The sequence below is a fragment of the Myotis daubentonii genome, chromosome 8 (genome assembly GCF_963259705.1).
Source record: "Myotis daubentonii chromosome 8, mMyoDau2.1, whole genome shotgun sequence".
In the NCBI taxonomy this organism is placed as follows: Eukaryota; Metazoa; Chordata; class Mammalia; order Chiroptera; family Vespertilionidae; genus Myotis; species Myotis daubentonii.
The window spans coordinates 94,445,795-94,464,335 of NC_081847.1; the positions used below are offsets into that span (position 1 = coordinate 94,445,795).

Consider the following 18,541-nt stretch of genomic DNA (forward strand, 5'->3'; position numbering starts at 1 on the left):
CTAGAGATGGCATTGGCCCTGGCAAAGCAACCAGGGAGCACGCTATACACCATCACAGGGAGGACCGAAGTCGGAGGTGTGGCATCAGACACCGGCGATAGGAAGATGAATGCTGGGAAAAAGGAACGGCCAGGAAGGGCGACTTGTTGGAATATGTACTAATTCCCTAGCTCTGCAGAGGTTCCAAAGTTAAAACAGAAAGCTAGCAAGAACAATGTCTCCCGTGTTAGGTCTCCGACACGAAGACAGGTGATTCTGCCACGATACGGAACCACCGACGGCGGCTCCTGTTGGGGGTGGCTCTCCTGTTCACTGACCCAGGATGAAGCAACCCCTCAGCTTCTGGATCAGCAAAGTGTCGACTTCGAGTTTCTAGCCGAGCGTGTACTCTTTGTTCACACAGTCCTTTGGACCTTGTTCATAGTGTGTCCCCTCTTTTCAAAAAAGATCATCTTATTTCCTTGGCCGATGGGTTTCCAAACCCAGGTTTGCTCTTCCGGGCTGACACCTTCCGGCCAACGCAAACCCTAGCGTGGGAATGTGAGGTGTGTGTGTGTGTGTGTTTAGAAATGAGTGTGTTTTTCCAAAAGAAGCTTTATCTACATCGAAAGTAGATAAAGAAGGAAAAGAAGGTAGAACTCATGACCAAACTCTGTGCTAGTAGCTTTAAGTCAGGGCATTACACATTTCCTAGGAAAGAGCAGGTAAAGGTGAGAGGTCTGTGTAGCGAAGGAGATGGTCTGTCATTATGTGCGTTGAAAAGGGGAGCAGGAAGGGATTACTCAAAGAACGTATATGCATAAGCCATGGACACAGCCGCCAGAAGTGCAGTGAAAGGGGGGGGGACGCAGGGGAGGAAGGAGTGAGGTGAAGAGAGTCAATGGGGGGAAAGGAGGACAAAATTCATTGGGAAAAAAAAGAAAACTATTATAAAGTAAGAAAGGAAATAATGAAATCACCCGTTTGCCTGGAAACCCTGTAGGTTCTGAGGTCTGTGGTCTACACCAAGCATGTCAAACTCCTGGCCCACAGGCCGCATGCCTCGTTGATTTGGCCCATGTTGGCCTTTGAGTTTGACATTGACATCAGTGTACACTGATCTGGGAAGAATTTGAATCTGAAAAGGCTCATGGACAAGGGTTTCAAGTGTAGAGAACAGAAGCCAACGGGCACAAAAGATAGGCTGTGTGGTGTCTCCTTCGGAATCACGCCCTTATTTCCCTGGGGGCACAGCTGGACTCCTTCCCCTGGGCCAGTGCCGCCGGTGCCAGGGAGCAAGTGACCCTGGGTTTCGGAGCCGCCCGTCCCCTCTGAGCAGCTCACACCACCCACGGCCACGCAGCTGGTGCCTGCAACAGCTTCCCCACTTCTGTCCGGCAAAACCCTATTCGTCCTTCAAGACCAGGTCGAAAGTCACCTCTCCTGTGAGGCCCACTCCAGTCCTGTCGGCGGAATCCGCCTCTCCGTGCGCTGCGCGCTCAGCCTCTGGAGCACCCTCTCGGGGCCCTTCTTATTATGCTTAATATGTTTCTGTTTGTTCGTTTAGGAAGTTTTCCTTCTTTGCAGGGTCGTGAGTTCCTGAAGGCAGAATCCCAGTTTATTCTTTTCAGTCTCCTTAGCACCTCAGGTGGTTCCAGTCATAGGACAAACCTGTAATGAGTGTAAGTTGAGTTACGATGCCTGGTCAGAAATGATAGCCAATAGGAAGCAGTATCGGCAGAAAGAGAGAACCCGTCTTAGAGAGTTCTTCCGGAAGACAGAGGTGTGAGTAGGAGGTTGAATTGGAGAAGACACAGAGAAAGAACTTTCATTTTTCCATTTCAAACAAGAAGTTTATTTAAACAGCAAGGCGGCGCCAGACGTGTAGGGGGACGCAATCTAGGATTCGTTTCTCTTAGAGTAAGTTCGCCCTCCGCGAAGACAGATTGCCCAGGTGTCACAGCCACGCAAACATCTTACAGAAGTGCCCTCGGCTTTCCAATGAGAAATGAAAAACATGAGCATTCTCTAGTCATACAAGGTGGGCGATGATTTTGATGTTGTTCTTTTTTTGTTGAACAGTGAGAGCAAAAGCCCTTCCTGGGGTACGAGATAAGAGCTGAGTGGGCGGCCCCCAGTGGAGGGAGGGGCGTCTCACTCAGCCTGCTTTCCCCTCCCATCTCCATTGGATGTCGGTCAAAACATACCCTTGGCCACTTAGTTTAAAAAACGCTTGTGCACAGGCATGCGTTACTCTGTGTGCAGTAAGGGACCTGGGGTGGGGAAAGTGGACGGACAGAGAGCGCCACGCTGTAGCCAGGACAGGATGGGGGGAGCCCCTGGGTCTCCACACTGACCGCTTCACAGAAGAGGGACCAGGTCCGCACCCAGCGAGCCCAGAAAGAACCTGGGCAGTGTCTGGGCGTGGGGGTGAAGACGTCCAGGAGGGAATGTGGAGGGAAGACATGGAGAAGGCCAGAGCTTGAAGATGAAGACGTTCCAACATGAGCCAGCGTGCGGGGAGCGACAGGAGAGGAGAAACCCCAGGAAACAGGCCCGGGCCTGAGCGCTGCTCTGTCCCTGTCAGGAGGTTGCAGAAGGAGGAGGAAGGAGGCCAGCGAAGCGCAAGCAGTGATGTGAAGAGGAAAGTCCAGGGGGTGCGGGTTGGGGTGCGGGACAGTTTCTGTGGGGGCTGCAAAGAGTGAACAAAGACAGGCAAGAGCAGAGCAGGTGACACAAGCAGAAGTTCCATGGGGACGGCAGCACCTGAAACTCCCCCGGAGGGAACACTCAGGTCCAGGTGGAGAGCAGGCGTGGGGGAGGGAGCTGCCGGGCGCGGCCTCTACGCCAGCGGTTCTCAACCTTCTGGCCCTTTAAATCCAGTTCCTCATGCTGTGACCCAGCCATAACATTATTCTCGTGGCTACTTCATCACTGTCATGTTGCTACTGTGATGAATCGTCATGTAAATCTCTGATGTGCAGGATGGTCTTAGGCGACCCCTGTGAAAGGGTCGTTCGGCCGCCAAAGGGGTCGCGGCCCACAGGTTGAGAACCGCTGCCTCTACGCGCTCTGGCTCAGCACCCGCGCTCCTTCGTTAGTTCATTTCTTTGACGGAAACAGGGAATCCGGGCCTCTTCGTGCCGAGGAGGGAAACGGGGGCACAGGCTCTCACTCTTCACACTCCTGCGTGGGAATGGCCTGTCGGCGATGGCGGGGTGGCCGGAGGGGAATGGTGGTTCCGTGATGCATGGACTATGACTTTAGAGTTTGCTCTACAAAAGGAGTCCATTGGGTGAGAAAGTTTAAAACCAGAATTACGGGAGAGCAGAGAGCGGAGACTGAATACCCCCCCCCCCCCAGGAAGGAGCTGCTGCTCCCGGGGCGGGGGGGGGGGGTCCCACGGAATTCGGAGAGAACTTGTCCGCCCTGTGAGGGACTGGCTCCTGGCCCTCTGGGCTCCCCGGCTTCCTTTCCTCTTTGGGGAGCCCCACGTGGGTGCTTTCGGAGGGAAGGAGGGACTCGCCTCCGTCCACCGGGAGGTGCAGGCCAGTCCTCCCCTGTGCCTGGCAGGGCCCAGGCATGTGACCTCGCTCAGCCAGCTGGCGGCTGCACTCCGATCCTGAGGTCGGCGGGGAGGAGGAAACTCCAGAGCAGCTGAGGTCAGGCGCCGAGGCGGCAGTGGGTGCAGGTCCAGCCGTGCCCGTGTCCCACACACGACGTCCCGGGCAGCGTCCCCGAGGAGGGGCTGACTGAGCTTGGACAGAGCTTGTGCCTCCCTGTGCGTCCTTCTCTGGCCTCCCCCGACCCTGTGAACTGCCTGCGACCCTGGCGGTCGATGGCTTCCCAGTGAAGTCGGCCCCGGTCAGTTCCCAGCACACCTGCTCAAGAGGGATGCCGGCGTCCTCCCCAAACACGTTCAGTCCTAGTGCCCAGCGTGATGCTATGTGGAGGTGGGGCCTTGGGGAGGCGATGAGGTCATAGGGAGACCTTTCATCACTGGGACCAGTGCTCTTATAAAGGAGGCCCGGGGGAAGGCGGGGGCGGGGAGGGTGGGTGTCTGGGGAGAGATCAACCAAAGACCTTGTGTGCACATATGCATGGCCCATGGACACGGACAATGGGGAGGTGAAGGCCTGGGTGGGGCGGGGCCGGGCTAACAGGGGTCCATGGGGGGGGGGAGGGAGACATGTGTAATACTTTCAACAATAAAGCTTTTAAAAATTTAGAAAAGTAATTAAAAGAGGCCCCAGAGAAGAGTTCGCTCCTTTTCCCTGTGAGGACGCGGCCAGGAGGTGAAGGCGGCCTCCCCAGGCTCCCAGCCTGCCCGGGCCTTGATCTTGAACTTCCAGCCCCCCAAAGGGTGAGAGTAAATTCTGTTCCTTGTAAGTCGCCCAGCCGATGGCATTCTGCACAGAAGCCTGAACAGCCTCAGACAGAAACTCCCCTGACACACCCAGGCTCGTCGGCAGTGGCGATGGAAGGCGTTTCGGAGAATTGGGAAGGGCTCCCTAGGGCCTTGATGCGGTAAAGACTGCGTGAGCCGTGTTGTGGTGCGGACCTGGCGCCAGGTCCCCGGGGAGGAGAGCTGAGCCTCTCGTGGGACGCTGCCCCTGCTTCCCCAGGCGGATGAGACCCTGCATATCAGTGACGGGTTGATGGGTGACACGGTACCGCCAACCTGCGTGACACAAACGTGTTACCTCACGGACTGGGCGTCGGGGCCTGGGGAGCAGCTGAGCGGCTGGGCTCTGGGTTCTCAGGAGGTTGCGGTGAGCATGTTGCGGAGCGGGGCATCTCACCTGAAGGCGGCGGCGGAGAAGGGCCTTTCCAGCTCCTCCTCGTGCTTGTTGGTGGGGTTCGTTGTCTTGTGGCTGTTGGAATGGGGACCCCCGTTTCCTGTGGCTGTTGGAATGGGGACCCCTGTTCCCTGTGGGCTGTTGGAATGGGGACCCCGGTTCCCTGTGGGCTGTTGGCCTGGGGACCCCTGTTTCCTGTGGGCTGTTGGACTGGTGGTCAGAGGCCTCCCCCATTCCTTGTTTAGTGAGCCAGCAGGAAAGCCAGAGAGAAAGGAGCTGCTCTTCTGTGAACTCAGAAGCAGCATCCCGTCGCTGTTGCCCTGTTCGGTGTGTTCCAAGCAATACCCCAGGTGCAGCGACGCTCAGGGGCTAGGATGACACAGCAGCATGAATAACAGAAGGCGGGGTCCCCAACACCACCATGAGCACATAGGATCCCTGGGTATTGTGGGCCCACAGCAGCTGATGGCGGGGAGCCCAGTGAGGGCAGGAAGCTGAAAAGGGGGGAAAGAATCAAGGAAAGCTTTTAGGAAAAAAGGAAAACTTTCATGGTGTCCAGGCAAAACGCGTTCCTGGAAATGTTTCTGAAGAATGACCAGTGGACTTAGAAGCGTAAATGCATGGCCTAGTGCGGGGAAGGCCTGGGGAGGGGGAGGGAGAGAGGTGGAGGGGTCAATGGGGGAAAGGAGGGGAGTCTGTAATACTTCTAACAATTAAGATAAATTAAAAATAAATAAATAGCCCGGCCGGCATGGCTCAATGGTTGAGTGTCAACCTATGAACCAGGAGGTCAGGGTTCAATTCCTGGTCAGGTCAGGGCACAGGCCGGGGTTGTGGGCTCGATCCCCAGTGGGGGGTGTGCAGGAGGCAGCTGATCAATGACTCTTTCTCATCATCGATGTTTCTATCTCTCCCTTCCTCTCTGAAATCAATAAAAATATTTTTTAAAATAAATAAATAGATAGATAGATAAAAATTTTTTAAAAATAAACAGAACAATGAGAGACATTTGAACCCGCTGGCCAGCAGGGCCAGCCTGTGACGGCTTCGTCCAGATGGACATTTCCGGTGGCAGGCGGTCTGCATACAGCGGGGCACACAGGTGTGGGCCGTGGACCGCGGGGAACGGTCCCTCACTAGTTCTCCAGAGGCAGATGGGCCGGTTTCAAGGAACAAGGAAACGGAAATGACCTCCAGGACTTGGTCACGTGCAGCTGATGCGTCAGAGGAGGAGGCCGCGTCCGTGCAGACCGCGCAGCGTCCACAGAGAATCAGCTGCGGGTCAGAAAGAAGGAGACGCGGGAACTAGGGGGGAGCCCTTCGAAGTCCTGCGATGGAGGGAAGGATCAGGCTGGACAAACAGAATGCAGACCAGGGGAAGGCGAGGGGCAGTAACACTTGGGAAATGGGGGGGGGGGTCCCCTCTGGAGCGGATTCTGCGTCACCCAGCGTTTTCACCCCGTTTTTACACACGTTCTGACTGGCAGCCTCCGTGGGACGGCTTTCTTATTGCCGAATGGACACGCCAGGCCCACGTGATTAAAAGGTGCCGTAGTCTCGGCGCAGGGACAGGAGCTGGGAGCATGGGCCCAGGGCTTTTCTTCAGAGTGACATTTTTATGTTACAATTTTAATAAAAAAGAAAGACAAGCGCAGAAGAAGATGGGGAAAAGGCGTTAGGTTTCATCTTCCCACTTTGAATGAGCGGGGGAGGGTCGGTTCCCTGGAAAAGGAAAAGCAGCAGCAATGCGCAATCAGGGGCAGGGTATGAAAACGACAAAACTCTCACCAGGAGCCTGGAGAGGGGGGACTTACAGCCCCTCCACTTGATGCAGGACACGGGGGCCCAGGAGAGAACCAACCATTCAAATAACGCAACGTTGCAGCGTTTCGGGGGAAAGCGACATGAAAGAGAAACTCATAGATTTTGCAAATATCTGAGGTTTGCACATACCTAGGGTTTGCGTTGGCCGGAAGGTGTCAGCCCGGAAGAGCAAACCTGGGTTTGGAAACCCATCGGCCAAAGGAAATAAGATGATCTTTTTTGAAAAGCGGGGACACACCATGGACAAGGTCCAAAGGACTGTGTGAACAAAGAGTACACGCTCGGCTAGAAACTCGAAGGTAGAGTCTTTGCTTAAAAGAACACTGCCCCCGCCTGCTGTGTATCGAGCCAAGGGGGGTCCCAGTGTGGAGGGTCGAATCGCGCCAGAGGCAGGTCTCTACGGCGTCAAAGGTGAGACGGAGGATGACCGCTCTCGCTTTCTATCAGCCTCCACGGCTCCTCCACCCGCATGTGGACCAACCTGATGCGTTCCTTTGAGATCAGCAGGTAGGGAGTGGTGGCCATGACCACTGAGGACCTCACCTCGTCTTACAAGTAAAACTAGGAAAACGCAGAGGGTCGACAGACTTATATTCAAAGGCATTTACTTCCTTTTGAGCACCAGGGTGTCAAGATGGAGAACAGTGACACTGGCCCCCCAGGGAGGCCAGGATGGGACGCCTGCTCGCGCTGCCAACGAGGCTCTGCCGAGAGGGCGTCTGCTCCTCAGGAGTCTCTGCTATTGGGTGTCTCCGCGAGTCTCCATTACAGCGGTAACGAAGCTGCATATTATTTCAAAGGTGCCACACATTTTATGAAGTACCTTCTGAATCATCCTCACAGATAGGTTAACTTCACCCAGGTCGGTGAATCTCTCTGCTCTCATTCTTGGAAAAGTGTTATTGCATATAATACAACCTGCGGGACGGCAAATAGTTTATTCTCTTTAACTCTGAACAATTTCCAAACGCCTGAGAAAAATTCCTGAAAGTCCTGATATGTTTACCCCGGCCTCTGGTGTACAGTAGCTCTCTCTCTCTCTCACTAACATAAAAGTCTACAACGGGAGCAGCTCACCTTCCTGAAACCAGCTTCGTAAGATCCTTCGCTGTGTTTTCACAGAAGTCTAATGACGAGTCGCCAACATTATTTGAGATCCAATGAGCTCTCTGAAAATAAGATGCAGCAAAGCCGTGATATAGGTCATTATTTCTTTTCATCGAGAGGAAGTTTATTCATCGATGTATCCTGCCACCACTGTATCACAGCAAAGGTGTCTGCAGAGTTAAAGAACTTCACTTCTAAATCGCTGGGGCACAGATGGTTTCAGCTTTCCGTCGCTATGCATAGCGTCTCACTTTAATATCTTAATTTTACTCCTTTTATTAACTATACTTAACCTCTCGCCATTAAAGGGTTTCTTTTCATTATCTTCAGTTTAAAAAAAATATGTATTTTTATTGATTTCAGAGAGGAAGGGAGAGGGTGAGAGAGGAACATCAATGATGAGAGAGAACCATTGATCGGCTGCCTTCTGCATGAACCCGAAATCCAGGCATGCGCCCCGACTGGGAATCGAACCGTGACCTCCTGGTTCATAGGTCGATACTCTACCACTGAGCTACACTGGCCTGGCATCTTCAGATTTTAATAACCGATACTTTGTTTTTCTCGTGAACTGTAGCGTTAATGAGATATTTTGGTATTTTAATAATTACGTTAAACTATGCCAAAGACATCCATCTGTGCTCATTTTTACCAAAACTTAAATATAAAATTTTGAGATATAAAACAAATTAAATATTGTGTTTTAAATGTATAATATTAATTTACTTGTGTGTAATATGTAAAACTTTAAAAGTATTTATCCATAGGCATCATTATCTAGATACATATACAATGTAACTTGAAAAATTTTATTATAAATTTTTCAAAATGGGAGAAACTTAATTTCCCATCTTAGGAATGTGATTACTCCCTCTTTATTTCATCATCTATAAACTTCGTAGTTCTCATAACACTGATTATTTTTAGTTCATGCCAATTTATTCTATAAATATACAATATTAGCAACATTTAAAATGATGGATTCCATTTCTATCAAGGTGTCTTTTAATGGTACATGCTCATTTTTTTTAAAAAAAATATTTTATTGATTTTTTACAGAGAGGAAGGGAGAGAGATAGAGGGTTAGAAACATCGATGAGAGAGAAACATCGATCAGTTGCCTCCTGCACACCGCACACGGGGGATGTGCCCGCAACCAAGGTACATGCCCTTGACTGGAATCAAACCTAGGACCTTTCAGTTCGCAGGCCGATGCTCTATCCACTGAGCCAAACCAGTTAGGGCACATGCTCATTTTTTGTTGGTAGATCACTTAGATGCCTATATCCTTAAATTCGTTAGAATTCTCAAATGAACACCATCAGTTTTTTAAAATATGTTACCATCTATTTTCTTGAGATGATGCCTCGTCTATTATACATACCTTCGAAAGTATCTATTGTTACTTGCAAATACCATCCTAGTGTAAGATCTCTATTTTCTTTGACAACTTCTGCAATAAAGCGTTCCCCCCACCCCCTTTTAATTGCCTCAGTGGATGGAAAGGAGCGCTAGGGTGGTTTTAAAAGCCTCAGAAAGAAAAAACGACCGTGTCACACACTAAGCTCTCCACGTTTCTATACATGTTGCAATTAAATTTTAAAAATTCCACTGAATTATATTACTGTAGTATAGTAAGTTGCTATAGACTGTGCATTTAAAAAACATTCCTTTCTTGATGTAGTTCGCCACAAAATAGAAAAGTACTTGGGCATATATATTAGAAATTACAAAAAGAGAATGAATGACTCAAATTTTATGAAGGGAGAAATGTCAAGACAGCAACAAAACACTGAAAACAGCATTTATTATTCGTAATGGCAAAATCCATTTGCTCTGGCTGTGCATCGAGCACAGACTTTTCCGTGGGAAGTTCCTCGACAGGTTTGCAGGCCACTATTCCTGCCATTTCATAGGTTCAGAAGGGAGGCGGGGCCGGTGGTGGGTGTGGGGGCTGGATACCAGGGAATGTAGTGAGGATACATGATGGACAAGCACAGCAACTGGGAACAGACAGCAGCCTCTCTTTGCTACAAACAATGGCTTTCAATAAGCAAAACTGATATTTTGCACAAATATTGATAAGCATCTGTCAACAAATGTTAATTTAACAACCCTTTGTACATTGTTCTAACTTTAAATGTTAATATATTAATATGTGTGTGTCTACATAACACATACATGTATTTTATACTTTATATATAAAACATTCATGTTTTCCACACACACACACACACACACACACACACACACACTCACGACTTTCATATGGCTTTCTAAGTTCTTTCTAAATGGTCTTTAAAAGATGGGGTGTAATACGGCATGTTAATCAGGCAGATACTACACTTAAATTTGAAGTAAACTTGTAATACTTTTTTAAAAATACATTTAAAACCCCCTGAAAATGTTACATGCGATTGTTACACACTACAGATGAGTAAAAGGAAGCAAAATGTGTAAGGATATTTGTATGAAATCATGACTATTTTCTTTGTAACCGGTCTAGGGAACAGATTGAAACTTGGACACTATGACCTAAAACTTATCAAAGATATTTATGTTTCGCAACTGACATTTTAAATGAAGATTTACTTCAACTGGTACCTTATATGTTTTTTTGTAACTCCTTCCTTTGAGGTCAGGTTTCGTAGACACAGAATTCCTTTCGCGTTAATCCTTCCTTGAGCAAGACCGTTATTGTTGGAATTAGCAGTTAAAAAAAAAAAAGAAAAAGTCAATCTTTTTCAAAGGAGGCCCTCAGTTCCTGGTATTCGGCTTGTTTCGCCGATGAAAGATTTTCTAAAGCGTGCACAACGCCTTAAAAGAGGACGCTATGGAGACTGTAAAAAAAGCTGGAAGTTCACAATGCCTGCATTAATGAGAGATGGAAAGTTTAGTCATACAGATGTTTAAGTTCTTAATGAAGGGGGCAAGAGAGGGTCTGTCTCAACTTAAACTCTGTACTACTATTCCGGTTCTCTGTACACAACACCTAGAACTTACCGGCCTTCTCTCTGTCTTTTCTATTTCTCCACGAAATGTGGCGAAGGTGACGCGGTGGGCAGCAGGACCTGGTGGATGACAGGTTGACTGGAGCTGCGTTTCCAGTTTTGATTTACGAACAGGGCCCCTGCATCTAAACGCTGGGAGATAGCAACCGTGGTTCGTTCGCTATCCCCAAAATAAACTTTATCGAGCGAGGAAAACCGTTGACTCATTAGGCGTGTTTACATATTCACAGTTGCTAATTATGTTCTCTTGTGTTGGCGAAGGAAAGGCAAAACACAACTTCCCCTGTTTAGCATGTGTTGCCTTCATCGTGTACGTTGGATATTTTGTACGTTTTCTGTGTCTGTTTATTTATGAAACATGGAAAGTCGCTGGCTGCGCGTCTACCTAGCGGCGCTTAATGACAGCCGAGTGCGCACCAAGGCCAGGTAGCTGGTGAATCCACATCCACGTGGGATACAGTGGCGAGGGGGTGGGGGGGGGGGTGCCATCCTGGGAGTTTTGTCTCCTTCCACAAACCTGGGGCCTGCAAGGCTGTCTTGGTGAGTCCTAAGGCAATACGTGCCCTGTCTTTAGTCAAATTCCTCCTGCATTTTCCTGGATGTGTTGCTCCTCCATCACCAACAGCGACACTCACGCATGTACAGAGTTGATGCCTTTTACTCATTCTGACGACAATGGCGTTGCGTGCATGGGTGGATTTTGGAGTTCATGTTTTAGAGACAAAATCGGCGTCCTGCCCCCTGCCCCCCGCCAGCCACCAGTCGTTTGAGATTGAACTTAAAGTATTTAAAGAAATGCTTCAAAAACACCTCTCCCTATCTCTGTAGGTTAATATGTGAGATTTAGGTAAAAATAGTGATTTTTGTCTTTGGGGGGCTGGCACTTTACCTCCCCGGGGAATACCGTGCAGTCGACCCCACTCTGTAACCAGAGACCCTGGGGACAGAGCCACATTCCAGAGCCGAGGCTCTATTCATCTCTGGCAGAGAAATCTTCAGGCAGGGAAGCGGGGAGCAGCCGGCTGCCTGGAGCAGGCACGCAGTACATCCAGATGAACAAAAACCACGAACCCACAGAGAAGACGATTTTAACAAATTAGGATACGCGTTAGTAACATGTTAACAGTTTTTCACATTCCAGTAAACACAGGTTTAGATGCTATCAGTGTTTCAGCCAGAGCCGCTAACCCGGGACCACACATACCTGCCCCCCCCCCCCCAGCATCTGCACACATATGGCCACCACATGAAAGGAAGGCATTGTAAAAACTTGGAGTTCAGACTTTTCCCCCCCCCTTTCTGAAGGATTTCTGTGGAGTGGAGTGCTTAAAAGCTTACGTGTAACACCCAGAATCTCAACACCTTTGAACCTAGATTCTGCCACTGAGGTTGTCTACTTTATTCTTCCACAGCCACGCGGTTGCGTTTAGTTGACTGCAGCTAGGACCTCACTTTAGGAATTACTGTAGATGGAGTGGAAACATGTAACAGTAATGAAGATGCTGGGGAGAAGCCGACTGTGTCTGCTTTAGGGCCAAAGCAGTTTAAAGGCTAGATTGGGAAGAAATACAACTTCCGCGAAGCTTTGATGTCTTTGGGTGGTCTCTTAATTGGGAGTTAGCTGTATCTTCATTTCACAGAACGAAGACCAATATACCAGTGGTACCAAACTGTGCCCATTTGTGAAATTAACTAACTCTACTCTCTGTCTCTCCCTTTCCACAAAGACCCCTGAACCTGTTTTATTTTGGTAGCGCTGTCTGGCATTTATGACTTGGCAAGTGTGATCGATCAATAATCAGCAAAACAAACAACATTAACATGTCCTTTCTAGGGCCCAGGTGGAAGAAGGAAACACGTTATGGTTCCTGATTTGGGGATGGGAGCAGGTGAAAAGTTAGAAAACAAAACTGTCTGAAAACAAGCATTCCGCCCATCTGCACACATTTCAATAGTTTTAGGAACTATTATCTTGTTCCTATATTACGTGCACATTTTCTTACCTCTTGCTCTTTTTTTAAAAAAAAAAAAAACCCCGCAAAAACAACAACAACAACACGAGAAATCTTTATTTTCCAGCCGGAGCTCCGTGCCCATCGAAGAAGGTGACTGAAAGGACCGAAACGAAAGTTGTCTCGCTCGGTTCACATTCTGACCTCCTCCAGCGTCCCAGACTCGGTCCACACGGAAAGGAAAAGCGAAAACAAATCACACCAACTTGCCTGGAAAAAGCTTCCAAATCAGAGAGCGGCTTGGCAGCTCCGCTGTTGCCCCAGAAAAGATTTCCCAGGAGCCAGGGCGGGCCACACGGTGCGGCGAGGTCCGACCGTGCCCCGCCGGCCCTGCCCGGTCCCCCTCCGGCCTCCAGACACCCGCCGCCGCCTCCATCCACCCACCCATCCACCCACCCATCCATCCATCCATCCATCCGGCCAGAAGGGGGACCTGGCCACTCGGCGCCGCGCCGCGGCTTTCGCTTCTGGAGCGGCGAGGAGCGAGCGGAGCGGCCGAGGTCCGCCGCGCAGCCCAGCAGCCTCTCGGCGGCGGCGGCCGGGTGTGTGCAGGCGGCGGCGGCGGCGGCGGCGCGAGGGGCGCGGGCGGGGCGCGGGGGCGGCGGCGGCGGCGGCGGCGGGCGGGGCGGGCGGCCCAGGCTCCGGATCCGCGCGCGCGGCCGCGCGTCCAGGCCGGGTCTTGGCGGGGCCCGGGCCCGCGCTCCTTTAATCATGCCCCTCCGTGTGTGCGAGTGCAGGCGGGCTGACAATGATTTCCTCAGTGATTACGTACAGCGCGAGTCCCTGCGGGCTCGGGGCCCCCTCTGGAGCCATCCTGATGGCTTTGGGGGCCTTGCTTCCATTTTCCATTATTATGTGGACGACCGGAGCGGCCGCGCAGTCCGAGACCTCGCAGGTTGGTGCGGCGCGGGGAGCGCAGCGCACACTCCTTCTCCTCCGCCCGCGCGCGGCTCGCCGCCGCCTCCGCCTCCGCCTGCCCTCGCCGCCGCCGCCGCCGCTGCTGCCGCCGCTGCCGGGCAGCCGGAGACTTTAGGGCCCCCGGCCCGGCGCCCACGGCCGCGCCGCGCCCCCGCCCCCGCCCCGACGGGCGCCCCGGCCGCGGGCCCCGCGCCGCCCGCCACGCGCGCACGCCGCCCCGCACACCCCGAGGGGCCGCCGGCTCGGGTGCGGGCTTTTTATATATTTTTTTTAATGACTTTCCTGTGGGTTTTATAAAAAAAGGGGGGGGCAGGGAGAGGAAAAAGTGTTTTCTCCTCTTGGCTCGTGTCCGTTGCCCCTTCGCCTCGGCCGCCGAGGGCGCGAGGTTTTCCTTCCCGAGACCTTCTCGCCGCCGCGCGGGGCGGATTCCACCCCCGGGCCCCCAAACTACAAAAGAGCCCGACTCTCTCCGTAAACAAGTCATTGTTATTTTTTTTAGGGGGGGATTTTGTGGCGAAGGAAAAGCGATTTTAGAGAAACACGCTTTTCTTCAGATTAGTTTTTTTCTCTGCGAATTCACGACGTGCATTTTTATGGAGGTGGGCACGGTAACGGATTTTTTCTGTTTTATCTGACGGCTCTTCCAACCTTGTCCTGCAAAGTATTTTTTTAGCTTTTTTTTTTTCTTTTTTCTTTCTTTACCCCCCTTTTCTTTTTTTCTTTTTTTTGAGGTTGGGGGTGGGGGTCGCAGGCTGGGAAAGTTTGGTGCAGCCGCCGCCGCCGGGCAGAGCGCGGAGCCCGGGCCGCCGCTAGCCCCGCGCGAGCGCCCGCTGGAGCCGGAGCCCGAGCCCGAGCCCGAGCCCGAGCCGCAGCCGCCGGAGGAGCGAGGGCGCGAGGGAGGCCGCGGCGCGAGGGCGCGAGGGGCGCGCGGCCACGCGGCGTGTAGTTTCTCGCGGGGCTGCATTGAGACAACTCCAGCTGTTTGCTTTTAGGATGTCTCGCCGCAAGCAAGCGAAGCCGAGGTCCCTCAAAGGTAAGCCGCCCCCTTCCCCGGCCGCGGTGTCACTGCGGGCAGCGGCGCGAGGGTGCGTGGCGCGGGGCGTGCGCGCGGGAGTGGGGGTGTGAGTGCGGGCGCGCGCCCCGCCCGGGGGAGCCCCAGGTGGAGTGCGGTGCCGTGTCGGGGTGCGGGGGGGGGCGCGTTTAAGGCGGGAGGAGGGCCCCCCGTGGGGCGGCGGTAGAAAGTGGGGAAGAAAACAGCCACGGAGAGTCACGGAAAAAGACAAAAAGGAGCGGAGTCCGCGGAGGACGTCCGGGCTGAGGGAAAAGTTTCTGGGCGGTGTTTGCGCGGAGAATGGGGGAGCCGGCCGCGCGCTGCCTCCCTTTCGGTCCGAGAAGGAAAGTCCTCGCCGGGCAGGGGCCGCGGCCTCCGCCGTTTCGCAGCGTGGCCCGCGGTCCGGCCGCGCCGGGCGGACACCGCCGCCTCCCCGCCCGCGCCCCCTGCGCGCACCCCTCCTGGCCGTTCCGGGAAAGTTGGCCACCCCCTCGCCCCTTCTCCTGCCCGCCGCCCCCTTTGATCGTCCTGGGCTTTTCGAGATGGGGGCCAGCTCCCCATCGTCCCGCTTGGAGAGGGGAGTTGGCGGGCGGTGTGTGTGTGGGTTTGGGGGACGCACTGGCGGCGGCGGCGGCGGGGTGGGGGACGGGGGACACTGAAGTTATTGATCTGGTGGCTGTGGAGGAATGTGGCGAGAGTCACGTGGCCTCTCCCTCCTCCTTCTCTCCCTCCTCCTCCTCCTCCTCCTCTCCCTTCTCCTTGGCCTCCGCGTCCACCTTCCCGAGCCTCCTCCCGGGGAAACCAGGGGCGGGCGGCGCTGGGAGCCGAGGTCCGGCGCTCCGAGGCCCAGAGCCGGGAGGGCGCGCGGCGGGGCGTGCGGGCCGGAGGGGGTGCGGGCCGGCCGGGCGCTGAATCGGGGCGCAGGCATCGGGGCGGCAGCTAGAGGCCCAGGCGACCGCGGAGGCGGAGGACAAAGGGCGACTTCTGCGCCCTCCTTGGCCCGCAGGGTCCCTCCAGGTCCGCGCGGCCGGCCCCGCCCTCGGGTCCCCGCGGGGCAGCATCCCCTTCCTCCTCGGGCGCCCGGGCCCGTTCCCGCCGCCGTCCCCACCCGCCGCCGGCCAGGAGGGGTGGTTGCAGCCGGCGCCCCGCTCGCCTGGCCCGGTGTAGTCACGGACCCGGGTAACGGGGCCCTGGCCGCGCACACAAAGCCCTTTCTTCTCGGCAGGGCGGGCGGGTTGGCCGGGGCTGGAAGGCTCGCCGGTCCCTGGAGCTGGGGCCAAGTTCCAGGCTGGAGCGGGATGGATCCCCGACTGCGCCGGGACTCGGCTCTGATTCACGTCCACGCGGGCCACACATTTCCCGGGAAAACCGAGACCCGGGGCCTAACGGACCTGAGAGTCGCTAGTGAACAAATAAGCGCTGCGGGCGCGGAGGTCTGGGTGTCGGAGTGCCCGCGGGCCCCCCGCGCTGGGGGGAACTTGCGGGGCTCCCTGAAGAGCCCTGCTGCGCGCAGCCGGACCGGCCTTCTCCCTGGCGCCTGGGCAGAACTTCTGAGCAGCCGGGGTCGTCCCGCACCCGCACCCGGGTGAAGGGCTGTGCCGGCTTCGGAAGCCTAAGGCCTTGGATTTTTAAAAAGTTTATTGAAGTTTGTATAACGGGTTGACTCGCGCATCCCTGTTCCTGAGTATTGGGTGCACTGGCCTTGGGGATGAATTCGCAGGGAAAGTTCTGCGGCTCGTGGGGGCCAGTGCTCCCTGCTCTCCGAGGGGGTGCTGTGCTGTGCACTGGGGGTTGTGTGGCAGGAGTGAGTGGGGTTGGCATTTTCGCGGGGCAGTGGGAGAAGTCCGAGGCCAGGTAGCTCCCTGGGACCCAGACCTGTGCGGGCGTCCTGAAGAAGCAGAGGGCAAGTGAAAGTGAGCACAGGGCCTTGGGTTCTCTGGTGAGAGCTCCTATTGCACACGCATCTAAGCATCTCCTCCAGCACAGCACCTGTGTGTCAGCTGCCGCGCTTGCAATAAACTCCATTAAAAACAAAGGTGGTTTTTTTTCTTCGTGTGGGCATGGGACAGGGGTGCCGTCCTCGCTCAGCTGCTGGCAGGTCGGCTCCCAGAAGAGCAGGGGCCTCAGGTGGGGTGAGGAGCTGAAGGCAGGAATAGGAATAGCACAGACCTCCCTGGCCAGGCTTTGTTTTTCTCAGGGGCTGCATCCACCTGGACCCGTACCCGCTTAGATGAGCAAGGTCAGGGGGCGTTGGGGTACCAGGAGCGGCTTGGAGAAGCAGGAGGGCACGCTCGGTGGCTCTTGTTAAACGCCTCGCCCTTTCCGCGCTTATTTTTATTTCCCTGTCGTTCCTGGAAGGGTCTCCGTTTAAAAGACACGTGTTATAGGCGTGTTCTGAGTACGTGGATTCCGTCCCTGGTATTGTTTGCAAGGTCACACGATCACAGAGAGGCCGGGGAAGGGCTCTGTGACCAATCTCCTGGCCTCGGAATAAGCAGTGAGCAGCAGAGAGAGGCAGCCGCGGTTCAAGTGTCTCTTAAAGAACCGATGAGTCGTTGTGCAACTGAGATAAAAAGGCTGGCGTTTTGAGATGAGTGGCGGGTTTCGGAGCCTTGCACCCGCTGGCAGGAGGCCTGGGGCACCAGGGCAATGCTTGTGCCCTCCTAACCCGCACTTGGAGCTCTGCCCCCGACCACCCACCTGCCTCCCGCGTCCGTGCTGTCCCTCCGCAGGCCAGGCTGCAGAAGACCTCCCTGAGATGCCTGTCACGTGGGACACCATCACTTGGAGCTCGGCCCGCAGGGGAGTCGTGTGCGTGAGTCGGGGGAAAACACGGCGGCCGAGTGACAGTTCAGCTGGGAGTGTTTTTGTTCCCACCCAGATGCTTCACAGTGATCACTACCCGGAAGTGCTAGTGCAGTTGGGTGGACTGAGTGCTCAGTGTTTTGAATGGATCCTGTATTTGCTTCAAAAACGAGGCAGGCCTCCTTTGCTGGTAGCAAACTTCAGTGTCATTGTCCCGGCGACCACCTCATGAGAGTGGGTGCCAGGCTCCTGGCCGCCAGGGACAGTGCCCGGTGTGGCCTCCTCGCCTCCGCAGGGCATTCAACCCGGGGAACACGGAAGACAGTCGTCATGTTTCTAAAGCTGTAAAACACGCTTGAGCCAGGGAACTCTGTACCCCTCTGCCTCCCAGAGGCCCCCCCTCCCCCCATCCACATGCCCAGCTCACACGCAAAGTGCGGACACTTCCTCTCCCTCACCAGCCGTGAACCTTCAGGGTAACCTTCTGGTTAATGACAGGGAGAAGCCAGGCCAGCGGCCGAGGCGGGATGGCCAGGCAGCTCGGTGCGCCCCCCTGTCCCCCCACCCGCACTGTGTGGGTGTTTATCTCGGTGCCTGCGAGGAGCCACGGCGTTGGAGTCGATTACTGACTGAGAACATTTCTGCTGTCAGCTTGTTTTTTCAGGCAGCAAATCAGTAGCATCAAATTGGTCAATTGTGACCTATTTCTATTTTTCTTGCTGGCGCTTTTTTCTGTCTCTTGTGTTGCTTCTCTGAAGGAGGATTTTTTTTTCTCCCAGCCATTTTACCTGATAGCCATTTTTTTTTTCTTCCCCAAATTGACTCCAGAAAGCACTGTGAGTCGGAAAAAGTGGCCGGCTGCGTCCAGGTGTGATATGTTCAGCGAGGGCCAAGTTATAAAGCTGGGAAGGAGGGCGGGGAGCACTCAGACGTGTCCGCGGCCAAGTTAAACACAAGACACAATTAGGCTATCTGGACCCGAAGGTGTTCGTAAACCCGTACCAGGGGCCCCGAGAGAGAAGCGGTGGGAACCGG

General features: G+C 54.1%; 1 protein-coding gene across 7 annotated transcripts in view; it reads left to right on the top strand.

Moving 5' to 3' along the window:
• The first annotated feature begins 13,410 nt into the window (after window positions 1-13,410).
• The window catches only part of ZNF521 (zinc finger protein 521), a 274,149-nt gene continuing 269,018 nt past the window's right edge, over window positions 13,411-18,541 (top strand). For 2 of the 7 annotated variants that reach the window (XR_009454218.1, XM_059707442.1), the window contains exon 1: window positions 13,411-13,627. Coding sequence is in view for 6 of the 7 variants with exons in the window: in XM_059707442.1 (XP_059563425.1) it covers window positions 13,444-13,627 (184 nt within the window). In the remaining variant the exon portion in view is untranslated. Of the gene's footprint in view, window positions 13,628-13,673; window positions 13,897-14,642; window positions 14,684-18,541 lie in introns of those variants that run through there. The other 5 variants (XM_059707443.1, XM_059707444.1, XM_059707441.1 and 2 more) reach the window with 5 other exon arrangements.